The sequence below is a fragment of the Rhinatrema bivittatum genome, chromosome 3 (genome assembly GCF_901001135.1).
Source record: "Rhinatrema bivittatum chromosome 3, aRhiBiv1.1, whole genome shotgun sequence".
NCBI lineage: Eukaryota > Metazoa > Chordata > Amphibia > Gymnophiona > Rhinatrematidae > Rhinatrema > Rhinatrema bivittatum.
The window spans coordinates 251,894,125-251,910,209 of record NC_042617.1 but is presented as its reverse complement, the minus strand read 5'-3'; the positions used below and the strand labels follow the sequence as shown (position 1 = coordinate 251,910,209).

The 16,085-nt window shown below is 46.8% G+C and overlaps 1 protein-coding gene across 2 annotated transcripts in view; it reads right to left on the bottom strand.

The window, feature by feature from the left end:
- Window positions 1–16,085, bottom strand: part of DZANK1 (double zinc ribbon and ankyrin repeat domains 1) — a 304,940-nt gene that overhangs the window by 242,157 nt on the left and 46,698 nt on the right. For both annotated transcript variants that reach the window (XM_029594465.1, XM_029594464.1), the window contains exon 5: window positions 1,165–1,261. In XM_029594465.1, the coding sequence (XP_029450325.1) occupies window positions 1,165–1,261 (97 nt within the window). The remainder of the gene's footprint in view (window positions 1–1,164; window positions 1,262–16,085) is intronic.

Sequence of the window (16,085 nt, the reverse complement as noted above, 5' to 3'; positions counted from 1 at the left end):
CAGGCCTTTTGAAAATAGGCCCGGTGCGTGTAACCCTTTGAAAATCCGGCCCATAATGTATCTGTGATGGAGACGGAGCCTATGTATGTTAGAGAGAGGAAGTATGTGAGAGAATGAATGTGTTATTGTGCATGTGTGTGAGAGAGAAGATAAAATTTGTGCAACTGTACCTCTCCCAATCCACAACAATCTCAGATGACTGGAAATCAGAAGATCACAAGTAGGGAGAGCAGAAGATTTTCTAATCATTATTCTGGGTGTAATTTGATGAATCTGCTCTTTCGAAATATTTATTTTTTGGCGGGGATTGGGACAATGCTGCTTTAGGTAAGCAGCTGGGAGGCAGACCCCGATAGAGCATAGCCGCAGCAGCAAAGCTTCAGCACCTATCAAAATTTGGTGCTGGAGGCAGTTGCCTATGCCTAAATCTGGGCCTGATCAGGCCGGCTCTTGAGAGAGCATTTGGAATTCAGCAGGAGAACACTAACAGGTGAATTTTCAAAGAATTTACACTCGTAAATGTAACATACTACCGTAGCAATTTTCAAAAGTCCACTTACACGAGTAAAGTGCATTTACACATGTAAAACCCCATTTTAGGTGTGCAAATGCTTTTGAAAATCAGGCCCTAAGTGTCAGAAAGATTCAGATAGCTTGTAATTCCATCCTCAGTGTGGATTGAAAAAAATCATATCCTCATTTAAAAATCATCATATTGCTGGAATGATGTCTGTCTGAATCTTTCAGGTGCTTCTTCTTTTCCAACACACTTGCACAGCAGCACTGAGACCCGAGCACACCAAAAAAAAAAAAACAAGGGACCCAAAGTTTACCAGTAATTCTTCTGAAACAGAACCTTGGAATCTCCCTTAACTACAAGAGCCTTGGAAAGCTTCTGAACGGTAAGAGAACATCACGGGGTGGACAATCAATCTGAGGGAACTGTAGGCTAATCTTAACAATACGAACAAACACTCCTTGGGATTTAATAGGGACATCCATGGGGACTCAGTTCTTTTTTCTAAGAAGTGTATGGCTTTTGCTTTGAGGTTTCTGTGGGCTCCAGAATGAGAGACCCTGGATAGACAATGAGAGAACATCAAGCAACTTGTTGCTGCTGCAGTCAGCTCTGGCCATAGTAAAAAGGCAGAAATCTTATTGTACCTTGAAAAATTTGAGCTGTCACATCCCAAGCAGACTTGCTTTCCACATTCCCTTCTTTCTTTTTCACTTTGGCAGAAGACAAGCTCTCTCCCAGGTCCTAAGGGAAACAAGGTACATGCTAAATCACCTCATGACATGCATCAAGTCGCAGAAATTAGTTTGCTGTAGAATGAGGCACAGAACAAACCTGTTAAAGCTGCTATTGATTACATGACATAATTCCTTATGTGTCCTGCAGGACTGCAAAAAGATGCTGAAAGTACAGCTGATCAGTCTGTGAAAAAGTCTCACATTCTGTTCAGGCAGTTAAAAAAAAACCCCCAGAAATAATTTGCTCAAGCCTTTGCTCGCCACATTCATCCAGCAAGGGCACAGGATATATTGCACTGCAGCAACAATATCAGGCAACAAAAGAGAGCCAGAACTAGGTATTTTGGCTTCCAGGGCCAACAAGCTTATGTGTACCTGACACCCCCTCCCCCTCCGAATCCCTGTTATCTCTCTCCCTTCACCCTCTCCAGTATAATCTCCAGTCCTCTTTTTCTCTTTTCCCATCCAACCCAGTTGGTAGGAAGAGAGCTGAACTCTTCCTGGCTTTTCACCTGCTACCAGCACATGCTTGTATTTGATATTTTATCATCCCCGTGAGGCTTTGTGCCCTGGGTGGCTGCGGGCTCAACATGTCTTCTCCAGTCACTGCTCAAAGTCTTTGCACTAAACCAAGTGGCATAATCATCATTTTCTCTTTCTTTTTTTTGGTCTGGTAGTTCCTCCTTTTCTATTTTACTTTCCTTACAACAACAGAATCAGTGCTAGGAACCCCGGTTCCATAAGCTTTCATTTTGAACTACCTGGGGACTTTTCCCTAATTTAAATATATCGATCCCATTTTTGTTTCTAACCTAGTCATTGCAGCAACATTCTGAGGCTGGAAGCTAAGCTTTGGGGATCCTTCCAGAATCCTGCATCAGGGGCTCTAAATCTGCCCACCGAGTCTCACTTGAACGATAACTATGCTTCCTTCCCCTTCAGGGGAAGTGAACACTGACTGCACAGCATCACCAACACCCAGACCGATGCAGTACCGACGTGCTAAAAATGTGTGTCCAAACTGGATGCACTTTTTTGTAATGTATGCACAATCACCTCTCCCGAGCACTCGATGCAATAGGCAAATGAGCCGCCATGCTAAAAGAAATGCATTAGGGAAAAATTGTGCGTCCCTAACGTGGCCATGGCATCAGGCGCCCATGAAAAGTGGCTGAACCAGGGTTAGGAAAATGGACGCTCAATTTTACTAATAAGATGTTATGGACATGCATCCAAAATATACATTCAACCAAAGGTTAACCTGTGCATTAGTCTGAGTGCACAGTATTGCATTGGCTTGACAGGATACAGAAAATCTGAGCCAAGAATCAAACCAGGGACTCTCCACATAGCCAGCTCTCATTCAGCACTGATTTATTTATTATTTATTTAAATTCTTTTAATATACCGATGCTCAAGACGAGGTCTTATGTTTACAATGAAACTAGGGGAAAACCAATTAACAATTTAACATAGCTATTTTTTTTTCCTGCTCCAGTGGTTAAATATTCAAATAAAACCACTTATTTATTTATTTATTTTATTTAAACGTGTTTGTATACCGTCTTTACAAACAGTGTTTAATCAAAATAAATAAAAAAACAAATGTAAATAAAGATTTAAATTTAAAAGAACATAAAGGTTATCAAATTATAAAAGCTCAAAATTACAAAAATATATAATAAAAATAAAAATCTAAAACAATGAATAGTTTACATAAAAAATAAATCAATATATAATAATGTTGTGCCCTGTGTGATGGAGAAGTAGTTATGTTATTTAGTGTGTGATATATGGAAAGCAGATTGAAATAAATGTGTTTTTAGGGATTTTTTGAAGTGTTTGGTGTTGGATATGGATCTTAAAGAGTCTGGTAATGCGTTCCATAAGATTGGTCCAATGACAGAGAATGATCTTTTTCTGGTGATGTCAAGACGGGCCTGTCGTGGTGATGGGATGTCTAAGAGGTTTTTGTCCAGTGATCTTAGATGTCTGGTGGGTTTGTAAATCCGGAGAATGGAACATAAGGTAATTGAGTTAGGAGTGTAGATGAGAGAGTGTATAATGGACAGGATCTTGAATTGTATTCTGTATTTAATTGGTAACCAATGTAATGATTGAAGTATCAGAGTGATGTGATTTTTTATGGAAGAGTTTGTTAAGATACGTGCTGCTGCGTTTTGGATCAGCTGAAGTGAGTGAAGTGTGTTACCTGGGAGACCTATATAAAGAGAATTACAGTAGTCAAGCCCCGAAAAGATGAGTGATTGAAGTATAGTCCGAAAATCGTGAAAGAAAAGTAGAGGACGAAGCCGTTTCAAGAGTTGAAGCTTATAAAATGAATTTCTGGTAATTATGGATATGTGTTGTTTTAATGAAAGATCTGAATTAATGGTTATACCTAAATTTTTTGCAGATTTGGAGATGGGGATAGTGATACCGTTAAATACTAATTGAGGGGGGGGACCTATGGATGAATCTGTAATTGATGAGAGGTGGACTATTTCTGTTTTTTTTGGATTTAGTTTTAGTCTGTTGTGAGAGAGCCATGTGTCAATAGTCGTGAGGTATAAAGATACTAAGGTTAATGTGTGAGTCCAAGAGGTGTTGTATGGTACCATAAACTGTATGTCATCGGCGTAGATTTTGAATTGTATGTTTAGTGAGGCTAAGATGCAGCAAAGAGGTAGTAGATAGATGTTGAAGAGAATAGGGGATAGAGGCAAGGCCTCTGTTTAAGAAGCTATTATTCTAGTTATTTTACAAGTCTGCTCTGGTCTTAAAGTTTTATATTTTCCTGTGTGTTATTAATTGTTTATTGTTCATTTTATTCTTTGTTCATTTTATTCTTTGTTTTATAAATACAAAGTTTTGTTTTTATGTGATTTCATCATACATCACCTAGAGCTTTTTTGTCCCCAATCCCCAAAAATACTAGAACGAAACCTTGCGGGAAAACACCTATTGCCTTGAAAAGGAAAAAGTGTGATATTTAGTTTATTTATTTATTTATTTATTTGAGGAGTTTTATATACCGTTATTCGGTAGAGCCATCATAATGGTTTACAAAGTGAATATTATTTTCTTAACAGTATTGAAACATTATAATTTAGATATAACTTGTTACTTAACCATTTCCATGTTTGTACAAGCAGGACCACCAGCACACTATTCTATAAGTGAGGAGGAAGGGATAGGGTTGTCACGGGTACTACATACCTAAGATTAAATGGGCAAAGCATAGCTTGCTTTATTATCTGCAAGGTATAAAAGCTCGTTCCCATAAGCCAATCCCCCAGATGTTGAAGAAGACTTGCCATGTTATAAGATTTTAAATTGGCAAATCCCAGCCCACCTCTAACCCAAGTCCTCACCACGGTGGATAGAGCTATGCAAGGTTTCTTACGATGCCATAGGAATTGACGAATGAGACCTTCTCAATTTTTTTAAGATAAATAGGTAACAGCTGAAAAACATAACAGACATTTAGGAAGAATCATCATTTGAAAAAGATTTACCCTCCCTGTCCATCCAGCTTTGCAAACTTTCTCTGGTATTCAGTAAAAGTTGCAGGATCTTTATGTAAATATATGCCCACATATTTGAAAGAGTCTTTGGCCCACTGCATGGTAAAGTTGGGACCATATGCTGTGATTACTGACTCTTGCAGTGGGAGGGCCTCAGACTTGTCCAGGTTAAGTTTAAAGCCGGATATACTACCACACAGCTTAAAATCTTCCAAAAGAGCCCCGAGGAACTTATGGGGGGTCTGAATATGTACTAGGATAGCATCTGCAAATGCAGAGAATTTGAAAACCTGCACCCCAGGACCCCCTAGTAGAAATGCCCTTAATCTCTTTATTCTCACAAATCCTCTTCAGAATCAATTCTAAAGTCAAAAGAGAAAGGGAGATAAAGGGCAACCCTGGCGTGTTTCCCTTTGTAATTCAAAATTCTTAGATTGAATACCATTAACTAAGACTGAAATTACCGGTTTATTGTAAAGAACCTGCACTACCTCTAAGAAGTAACCCGTTATGCCCTTGATTCGAAGGGTTTCAAACATGAAGGACCAGTCTATGTGATCAAACACTTTTTCAGTATCAAATTTTAATATCAATGACTGCAGCTGCTGCAATCTACTACTTTTTATGGAAGCCAAACTTCTATGCTTATTAATCGTAGAGCATCTACCCTTATTAAATCCTACTTGGTCTTCACCTACCAACAAGGGAAGCAATTTAGCCAAACCAGTCGCCATCACTTTGGCCAGTAATTTCACACCAAAGTTCAGCAAGGAAATGGAAGAGTAGGATCATGTTCCAGTTTTGGGAGGAATGTGATAACAGCAATATTAGGAGAAAGTGGAAATTTACCATCCACTACTAGTCTTGAATAAAATTCCTCCAGGGGTAAGAAAATCCTATCTGACACTAATTTATAAAACTCAGCTGAGAAACCATCAGGCCCCAGGGCTTACAGTTACTGTTTGATTCCCGTCAACAACTCCTGGGGGCTCAGAGATGCGTTCAAAAAGTCCAACTGTGAAAGTCCCGCAGTACATAAATTTGCGTGGATATTTCTAGCACCGGGGAATCTGTATAAACATTTTTGTAAAAGCATTTTCTTGGCTGTCTCCTAGAAAAGAATGGGGGAAGATCTGTGCTTCTTATTAAATACACAAAAATCATCTCATTTTTGCAAAAGAAAATCTTTACATTTTTGATCCCAGTAAAGATATTTGGAGAACCTCCAAGGCACCTGCTGATCTGAAGGTCCATATCCCTCCAGGTCTACCCACACTGCAGAGTGATCTCGTGGACCGATTTCTGACCTAGTTACCCTGGAAAAAGCAGTTCTATTTAATAAAATATAATCTATATGAGAAAAAGATTGTGGGCTCTTAATAAATGTATGTACTCTCTATCCAGTGGATGCAGCACCCACCAGCCATCCATTTAATCAAGCATGTTACATAAATGCACAATTCCCTTGGACAGACTCATGGCAGCAGAGAATCCCAGAGAGGACTTGTCCAAAGCAGGAACCACCAGACAATTTGTTGTGGACCCTACAGGTTCCTACCATTGGCAGGTGGACCCAAACGAAGCAGAGACCGGTCAGGACATTTACCTACACCAGCCCACGTTCCTCGCAGGGTTGAACTTTGGGGTGCTGGGGCCAGCAAGACTTAGGCAGAGCCGAACACAGAGCCCTAAGGACCAAATTCAAACTCCAAGCAGGACAAGGATTCCGAAATGGAGGACGTAGATGTTGTGCGCCTTTGAGAAAATGCGCTACATCTGGATGTGCTGCCAAGGAAAATCCTTGAATTTTACCACGAAAACATCCAAGCGCTGCTACTTGTACTCTTAAGGAACTACAGGACAAACCCTTGGCTAATCAGTCTTGTAAAAAAGATAAAATATTTGAAACAGAAGAGTGAACTGGATCTATTTGATGCTCATTACACCAAGACTCAAAAACCTTCCACACCCTTGCATAAGCCAAAGATGTAGAAGGCTTTCTAGAACGCAACAAAGTAGTTACTACAGCATCTGAATAACCCTTATTCTTTAACAGACGCCTCTCAAAAGCCAAGCCGCTAGAGAGAAGCGTTCGACCTCTTCCAAATAAACCGGACCCTGAGACAGAAGGCACGGTATGTCTCGAAATTGAAGGGGACCGTCCAGTGCTAGACTGACAAGGTCCGCAAACCACGGACAACGTGGCCACTCCGGAGCCACTAAGATAATGTTGACTTGTTGAACTTCTATCCAACGCAAGATCTTGCCGATTAGAGGCCAAGGAGGAAAAACATAGAGAAGAACATCTCTTGGCCAAGGGAGTACTAGAGCGTCTACTCCTTCTGTTCCTCTTTTCCTTCTGCGACTGAAGAACCGAGGGGCTTTGGCATTCTGAAATGTGGCCATGAGATCCATTGCCGGAGTGGACCATCTGTTGCATATCATTTGATAAGCTTCCCCGCACAGTTCCCATTCGCCTGGGTTGAGTTGATGTCGACTGAGAAAGTCGGCTTGGATATTGTCTACCCCGGCAATGTGTGAGGCTGCAATGCTGAGCAGATGTTGCTCCGCCCAGGCAATCAGCTGGTAAACTTCGAGTTCCTCCCTGGCGGTTGATATACGCTACTGTGGTCGCATTGTCAGAAAGAACTCGCACTGACTTCCCGCAGAGGAGAGGCTGAAGAGCGATTAAGGCTAAACGGACCGCTCTGGTCTCCAATAGATTGATTGGCCACTGTGCTTCCTCTTCGGACCACTGACCCTGAACAGATGTTTTCAGACATACCGCTCCCCAGCCTGAAAGACTGGCGTCGGTAGTGACCACAGTCCATTCCGGAATCTCTAGAGGAACACCCCGTTGTAGATTCGCTGGTTGCAACCACCAATCCAGGCTGGAACGAGCCGTTTCTGTAAGAGGAAGGGGAAGGTGGTATAGTTCCGAAACCGGATTCCAGCGTGAAAGCAATGCAGACTGAAGTGGTCTCATATGTGCGAAGGCCCAGGGAACCAATTCCAGAGTAGAGGTCATTGAACCTAAGACTATCAGATAATCCCGAACACAAGGAATAGGAATAGATTGTAAATCTCGAATTTGCGATTGGAGTTTGAGAAGGCGATGCTCTGGAAGGAACACTAACCCTTGACGAGTGTCGAACCGTGCCCCCAAAAACTCCAGAGATTGGGAAGGCAACAGGTGACTCTTGTCTTCATTGATCACCCAACCTAGAGACTGCAAAAGGGTGATTACTCTGTAGATTGTATAATGGCAAAGAGATTCCGACTTTGCTCGAATTAACCAGTCGTCCAGGTACGGATGTACCAACAGGCCCTCCTTCCTGAGTTGTGCGGCCACCACAACCATTATCTTGGTAAATGTCCTGGGAGCTGTGGCTAAACCGAATGGGAGAGCCCAGAATTGGTAATGTTGCCCTAGAATGCAAAATCTGAGAAACTGCTTCTGATCGGATCGAATGCCAATATGAAGATAAGCTTCAGTGAGGTCGAGAGATGCTAGAAATTCTCCTCTGTGTACCGAAGTTATGACAGACCTGAGAGTTTCCATCCGAAACTTTGGAATCCTTAGACAACGGTTGACTCTTTTGAGATCGAGAATGGGACGAAAGGTTCCTTCTTTTTTGGGAACAACGAAGAAAATTGAATAACGACCTCTCCGACGCTCTGATATTGGAACTGGAACTATGGCTCCTAGGACGCTTAAATGCTGTAGCAAGTCTTGGATTATGAGACGCTTTTGTAGGGAAGAACATGGGGAAATTAGAAAGAGGTGATGAAGTCTTCGAACAAAATCTAAAGCGTAACCTTGACTTATCACTGATAGAACCCATTGATCTGACGTACATCTGGCCCATTCTCAGTAAAACAGAGACAGCCTGCCCCCGATTACGGGAACCAGAGAAAGGACCGGCCTCATCTCATTGGACAGACTTTGCGCCTCCTGAGACTTGGGAAGTTCCTGGTCTGCCAAATCGACGGCCACGAAAGGACTGAGACCAATTCTGTTGTCTACCTGAGGACTGTTTAGCTGGAGGAGCCGACGGACGAGAAGAACGAAATCTTCTGTTAGACCTAAAACGAGAACGATATGAGAAAGAACTTCTAGGTCTAGGACGGTCCTCTGGTAATTTGTGAATCTTATTTTCTCCTAGGGACAAAATTAAATCTTCCAATTCCTTACCAAATAACAATTTTCTCTTAAAGGGTAAAGCCGCTAATTGAGCTTTGGAATGAGCCGGTCATCTAGGTAGGTGAACATGTGCACTCCACTGCGATTCAGGTGTGCCCCCACTACAGCCAGGCATTTCATGAGACCCTCGGGGCAGAGGTAGCACCCAGTCTTGGAAGTGCTTGTGTCCCACGAGGAATCGAGATACTTCTTGAGGTGGGAATATTGCTATATGGGCGTAAGCGTCCTTCAGAATGAGAGAGAGCAGAGCCGGTCTCCTTTGCGAAGGAGAGGGATCAGGGTACCTAAGGAGACCATCTTGAAGCATTCTCATTGCAAGAACCTGTTTTAAGGATCTGAGATCGAGAATGGGCCGAAAGCCGCCTGTCTTCTTTGGTATCAGGAAGTACCTTGAGTAAAAACCCCGTCCCTGCTGAGACCAGAGTACGGGTTCAACCACTCCGGCTTCCAACAAGGCCAAAAGTTCGGACTTGAGGACTGCCTAATGTTCCACGGTGTTCCACGTTAAGAGTGGCAGGGAATCCACCTGGACTGTTTTAAAAGTTCAGGCGGTAGTCCTGTTTTACAATGGTCAGAACCTACCGGTCGGTGGTGATAAGGGCCCAGTGGTCTGTGAACAGACACAGTTGGCCTCTGACTGGTGGGCAAGGATCCTCTGGCACCGAGAGCTGGCTTCCATTTTCTTGCAGCAAGTCAATAGCCTGCCGTGGGGCTGGGCTACGGTATGGGCTGGGGCCTGGGGGTACGCTGCTGGTGTGAATGGCCCCTGGTTCTGGCACTGGATGCCCTGGGATGTGTAGCCAAAGGATAATACTGTCTCTGGTGGTAGAAGGAATTGCAAGGTCCTAGATGTGAAGGCCTGCACCCAGAAGACTGTGGGTCAGAGGCGCTGGCTGAAAGTTGCTGCAAGGTTTCATGGTGGTCCTTGAGCTGGGCCACTGTGTCCCTTACTTTGTCACTGAAGAGATTCTCTCCGGTACACAAGTTGCATTGGTTGCCAGTCAAATACAGAATCCGGTATAAGATTGCAATTATACTACATTCCTTATTAAATAACACAGATCCCATTTGGCTATGTATGACTTTACGGGTATATAAACCAACAAGAGAGCTCAGATCCGCCACAAAAAATCTATTAGAGATACCTTCTGTAAAAATGGCCAGTAAAAACTGCTTTTCTGTGCACCCTCCAACTTAATATCATGGCGATATTAAGTCGGAGGTCCCGAAACTTTCCAAAAGTTAAAAAAAACAAATTTGAAGTTGGCCCGCAGCTGTCGGGTCGAAAATCGGACGCTCAATTTTGCCGGCGTCCGGTTTCTGAGCCCGTGGCTGTCAGCAGGCTCGAGAACCGACGCCGGCAAAATTGAGCATCGGCTGGCAAACCCACTGACAGCCGCCGCTCCAGTCCAAAAGGAGGCGCCAGGGACGCGCTAGTGTCCCTAGCGCCTCCTTTTACCTGGTTTTACCGCCAGGCCTAATTAGCATACTGAATCGCGCGCACAGGAGAGTGGCCTGTGTGCTCTCCCGCGGACTTTACTGAATCGGCCCGTAAGCCAGGTCTATCTATATAGCCAGTAATTTTAAGTCTAATGTTCAGTGCCATTTGTCCAGCTAAGTTCGTACTTAGCTGGATGTAGCGAAGAAGAGTAGATTCTCTCTGTCCCTACTCAGAGCCCACAACCAACAAGGAATACTTCTAGAACCAGGACTAGGAGTAAAATGCGCAGGTTAAAAGGGAAACACCCAAAGACTACAGATCCTAGGGTTCCTCAGGCCAGGGCAAGCTGGTGGAGGGGAAACCCAGGGAGGCGGGGCCCTGAAGGAACCACTCATAAGGCAAAGACAGGATGTAGGCTGGCAGGAGGTACTGCTCGGGAGAGGTGGGAACACTTCCCCAATGGAAGAAGGAGAGCCTTTTGCAGGAGGGGAGGCAGCAGGGCTCCAAGATCCAGTACCCATGGGGATCAGAGAATCACAGGAGCCTCAAGATAATTCTGAGCTCATGGATACATTTGAATAACACCAAAGAAAGTAGGCCTTAACTGGGAGGCTAGAACAAAGATCTTTCTTATAAAGATATTAAAAAAAAAAGGGGGGGGGGAGAAGATGTAAAAACAGACAGCTGAGGACTGCACACAAAGTGGATTTCAGTGGGTAGAGAGGGAGATTGCAATCCTCGGCAGCTTTATACTGCTGTAGGAGAAGACGTGTGCAGAAGTGACTTGTTAATAAATTGCTAGAAGTTTACTATAGTATTAAAACATAAGAACATAAGAAGTTGCCATTCTAGGTCAGACCAAAGGTCCATCAAGCCCAGCATCCTGTTTCAACAGTGGTCAATCCGGGTTACAAGTACCTGGCAACTACCCAAACATTAAGGAGATCCCATGCTACTATTGCAGTAATAACAGTGGCTATTCCCTAAGTCAACTTGATTAATAGCAGTTAAAGGAAAATTAGGTTCTTACCTTTGCTAATTTTCATTCCAGTAGTACCATGGATCAGTCCAGACAGCTGGGTTATGCCTCCCCTCCAGCAGATGGAGTCAGAGAGAAAACTGAAAGCACCCCCTATATACACTGGTGTGCCACCTGCGATCCTTCAGTATATGTGATATCAAAGCAGAAGTAATGAATTAAGCACTTTCAACACTGCCCCCAAGAATCCCTCTTTTTTTTTTTTTTTTTAACAAGTGACCAGATCACGTAGAAACATCCTTGAAAACAGATAAAACCAGACACAACAAATAGAACACCAAGAGTGTACAGCAACACACGATACACTGGTATAACTGTCAAGGGAACCTTAAACGTGCGGAAACCGACATAAGACCACTGAAACGGAAAAAATCAGAGAACACGAGCGGACTCCCAGAACCCTGTGGGCGGGCGTCTGGACTGATCCATGGTACTACTGGAATGAAAATTAGCAAAGGTAAGAACCTAATTTTCCTTTCCCAGTACGTACCAGGATCAGTCCAGACAGCTGGGATGTACCCGAGCCGCCTTAACTGGGGTGGGACCCTGAGAGTCCCGCTCGAATCACACTGCTCCCAAAGGACTCTGCAGGAGGTCCCCGGACATCCAGGCGATAATGCCTGGAAAAAGTATGCCAGGATTTCCATGTGGCCGCCCTGCATATCTCTTGGCAAGAAAACCAAGTGATTCTCTGCCATGAAGTCGCTTGAGAACGCAGAGAATGAGCCTTAAGCCCAGCAGGAACAGGCTTACCACATCCAACATACGTGGACGCAATAGCACCCTTTAACCAGCGTGCAATCGTAGCTTTGGACGCCTGAAGACCCTTCCTGGGTCCATTCCACAACACGAAAGGTGATCTGACTTTCTAAAGTCATTGGTAACCTCCAAATAGCGTAAGAGAATCCGACGGACATCCAGACGCCTCAAGATCCCGACCCTGAGAAGACTGTAGGTCCTCGTCCGAAAAGGAAGGTAATTCCACCCGTTTGGTTGACATGAAACGCGGAGACCACCTTAGGTAGGAAGAAGGAACAGTTCGTAGGGAAACTCCTGACGCCGAAATGCGCAAAAAACGGTTCCCTGCAAGAGAGAGCCTGAAGCTCCGACACCCGACGAGCCGAGGAAATGGCTACAAGGAAAACAGTCTTGAGGGTCAGATCCTTCAACGAAGCCGCCTTAAGAGGTTCAAACGGAGCCGCACACAATCCACGGAGTACCAAGTTCAAGTTCCAAGACGGACAGGGAAGCCTGACGGGAGGACGCAAGTTTCTAACCCCTCGCAAAAAACGAGCCACATCTGGATGACTCGCAAGGGAAGAGCCTTCGACCTTACCCCTCAAGCAGCCCAAAGCCGCCACCTGAACTCGAAGCGAATTATACGCCAACCCCTTCTTCAATCCATCCTGTAAGAACATAAGGATATCCGCCACGGACGAACGTCTGGCCGAAGTACCTGCCGTGTCACACCAATCATGGAAAACCTTCCAAACCCTCGCGTAGGCGAGCGTAGTGGAAGATCGACGTGCCCGAAGGAGAGTAGACACCACCGCGTCCGAATAACCTCTCTTCTTCAACTGCTTCCTCTCATAAGCCAAGCCGCCAGACAAAAACGATCCGCCAGATCGAAAATACTGGACCCTGACGAAGAAGATTGGGAAGATGACCGAGACGCAGTGGGCCGTCGACTGCCAAGTTGACCAGATCCGCGAACCACGGGCGCCGCGGCCATTCCGGAGCCACGAGAATCACCGGACCGTGATGGGACTCTATGCGTCTTAGCACTTTCCCTACCAGAGGCCACGGAGGGAACACATAAAGAAGAATGTGACGAGGCCACGGAAGGGCTAGCGCGTCCACCCCTTCTGACGCGTGCTCTCTCCTCCGACTGAAGAAGCGCACCGCCTTTGCATTTTGACGGGTCGCCATGAGGTCCAAGCACGGAGTCCCCCAACGCCGCGCGATGAGAGCCATCGCCTCCGACGAGATCTCCCATTCTCCTGGATCTAGGTGCTGCCGGCTGAGGTAATCCGCCTGAACGTTGTCCACGCCGGCAATGTGGGTGGCCGCGAGGCGCTCTATGTGCCTTTCCGCCCAGGACATCAACAGCGCCGCCTCGGTCGCTACCGCTTGGCTTTTTGTGCCTCCTTGTCGATTTATGTACGCCACTGTGGTCGCATTGTCCGACAGAACTCTTACCGCTCGTCCGCGTACCAGTGGAAGGAGACAACGCAAGGCCAGGCGGACCGCTCTGGTCTCCAATCGGTTGATGGACCAAGTCGCTTGGAGTGCTGACCAGGTGCCCTGGACTGCACGGGACTGGCAGACCGCACCCCAGCCCGACAGGCTGGCATCCGTCGTCACCACCAACCAAGACGGGGGTTCGAGGTCCACCCCCTGTAGGAGATTGTCTGGAGTCAACCACCAAGAGAGACTGGAGCGAGCCGGCTCCAGCAAAGGCAATTCCATCCCGTACTCCTCCGAGCGGGGATCCCAGCGCGATAGAAGTGCTCTTTGTAACGGACGCATATGCGCAAAAGCCCATTGTACCATTTCCATAGTAGACACCATATGACCAATGACTTGTAAATAATCCCAGACCGTGGGAATCTCGAGCTCTAACAGGCGCCGTACCTGAGTCATGAGATTGAGCATGCGTTGCTGCGGAAGAAAAACCTTGCCCACCAAGGTGTCGAACCGAGCTCCCAGGAACTCCAGCTGTTGGGTCGGTTCGAGTCTGCTCTTCGCGAAGTTGACTACCCAACCCAACCTCTGCAGCTGGCGCACCACTAAGGAGACCGCCCGGGTGCATGCCGCGTGCGACTTTGCTCGAATGAGCCAATCGTCGAGATAGGGATGCACAAGGACGCCATGCCGGCGGAGGGAAGCCGCTACCACCACGAGAACTTTGGTGAACACCCTCGGCGCGGTGGCCAACCCGAAGGGGAGGGCGCAAAACTGGTAGTGGTCTCCCATCACCATGAACCTCAAGTACCTTTGATGCCGTTCTCTTATTCCGATGTGCAGATAGGCCTCTGTCAGGTCCAAAGAAGCCAAGAATTCTCCCTTGTGGACGGCCGCAATAACAGACCGGAGGGTCTCCATCCGGAAGCGGGGCACACGCAACGCCTTGTTTACTCCTTTGAGATCCAGAATGGGTCGGAAGGTGCCCTCCTTCTTGGGCACCAGGAAGTATATGGAATACCGACCCGTCCTGAGCTGGTCCCGCGGAACCGGAACCACCGCCCCCAGAGCCTGTAGATGGTCGACCGTTTGGGCTATAGCTACCTGTTTTTCTACTGGGCCGCACGGCGATATCAGAAAGAGATCCCGGAGGGGACGTACAAAATCCAACTCGTAGCCGTACCGAACCAAGTCGAGGACCCATTGATCCGAAGTAATTTTGGCCCATTCCTCCCAGAACCGGGACAGCCGACCTCCGATAACGGGCACGGAGGAGTGGGCCTGCGCACCTTCATTGTGCGGGCTTGATGGCAGGAAAGCCTTGGGAAGAGCCCCCGCGTATAGGCCTCCTGCCACGAAAGGAAGAAGAAGACCAGGCCTGGGATCTTGTCGCCTGCTGCCGCTGGGGAAGGGAACCCCCTCTTCCCCCACGGAAACGCCGTTGCCCCCAAAAGCGAGCCCTAGCGTTACCAAACGACTGAGGTTGCCGAGGCTTATCCTCAGGCAACTTGTAAACCTTGTTGTCACCCAGGTCCTTAATGAGCTGGTCCAGCTCCTCGCCAAACAGCAACTTGCCCTTAAAGGGGAAGGAACCTAACCTCGCCTTGGAGTTGGCATCCGCCGACCAACGACGGAGCCACAGCAACCTCCTGGCTGAGACCGCCGAGGACATAATGCGAGCCGATGTGCGCAACAAGTCATACAAGGCATCCGCTGTATAAGCGACTGCCGCTTCAACACAATTTGCCTGCTCAGCCTCGCCCGGAGGGAGCTCCTGCATGGTCAGCAGCTGCTGAACCCAGCGGAGGTTGGCCCTCTGCACAAGGCTGCTGCAAGCCGCCGCTCGGACCCCCAGTGCCGCCACGTCAAAAATGCGCTTTAATAAGACCTCAAGCTTGCGGTCTTGGAGGTCCTTCAACGCTATACCCCCCGTCACGGGGATAGTCGTATGCTTCACCACAGCCGTGACAGCCAATCTACCGCGGGTGTCTTCAAAAGCTCCAATGAATCCTTGGGTAAGGGATATAGCCTTTCCATGGCTCGATTCACCCGCAGGGAAGCCTCTGGGAGCTCCCATTCCTTTGAAACGATCTGTAAGACCTTGTGGTGAAAGGGAAAGGTCTGCGGGGGAGCTCTAATCCCTGCCATTGCGATATCCCCTGTAGACGTGTCCGCCTCCTGAGGCGGAGTCGTCAACTCTAGCTCCTGCAACACGTGGAGAATAAGGGAGCTTAATTCTTCTTTTCCAAACAAGCGTAGTACCTGGGGATCATCCCCAGCTACGGCCCCCGGATCGTCGGTCGTCAGCAAGTCCGGAGCCCCCGGGGATTCCGGAGCGGCTCCTGGGTCTCCCAGGTCCTCAGCCCCACCCCCCCTCGGGCGGGGACCCTTGATCCCGGAGGACCCCACGCCCGGTGGGCTCTCCCGGGATACGGG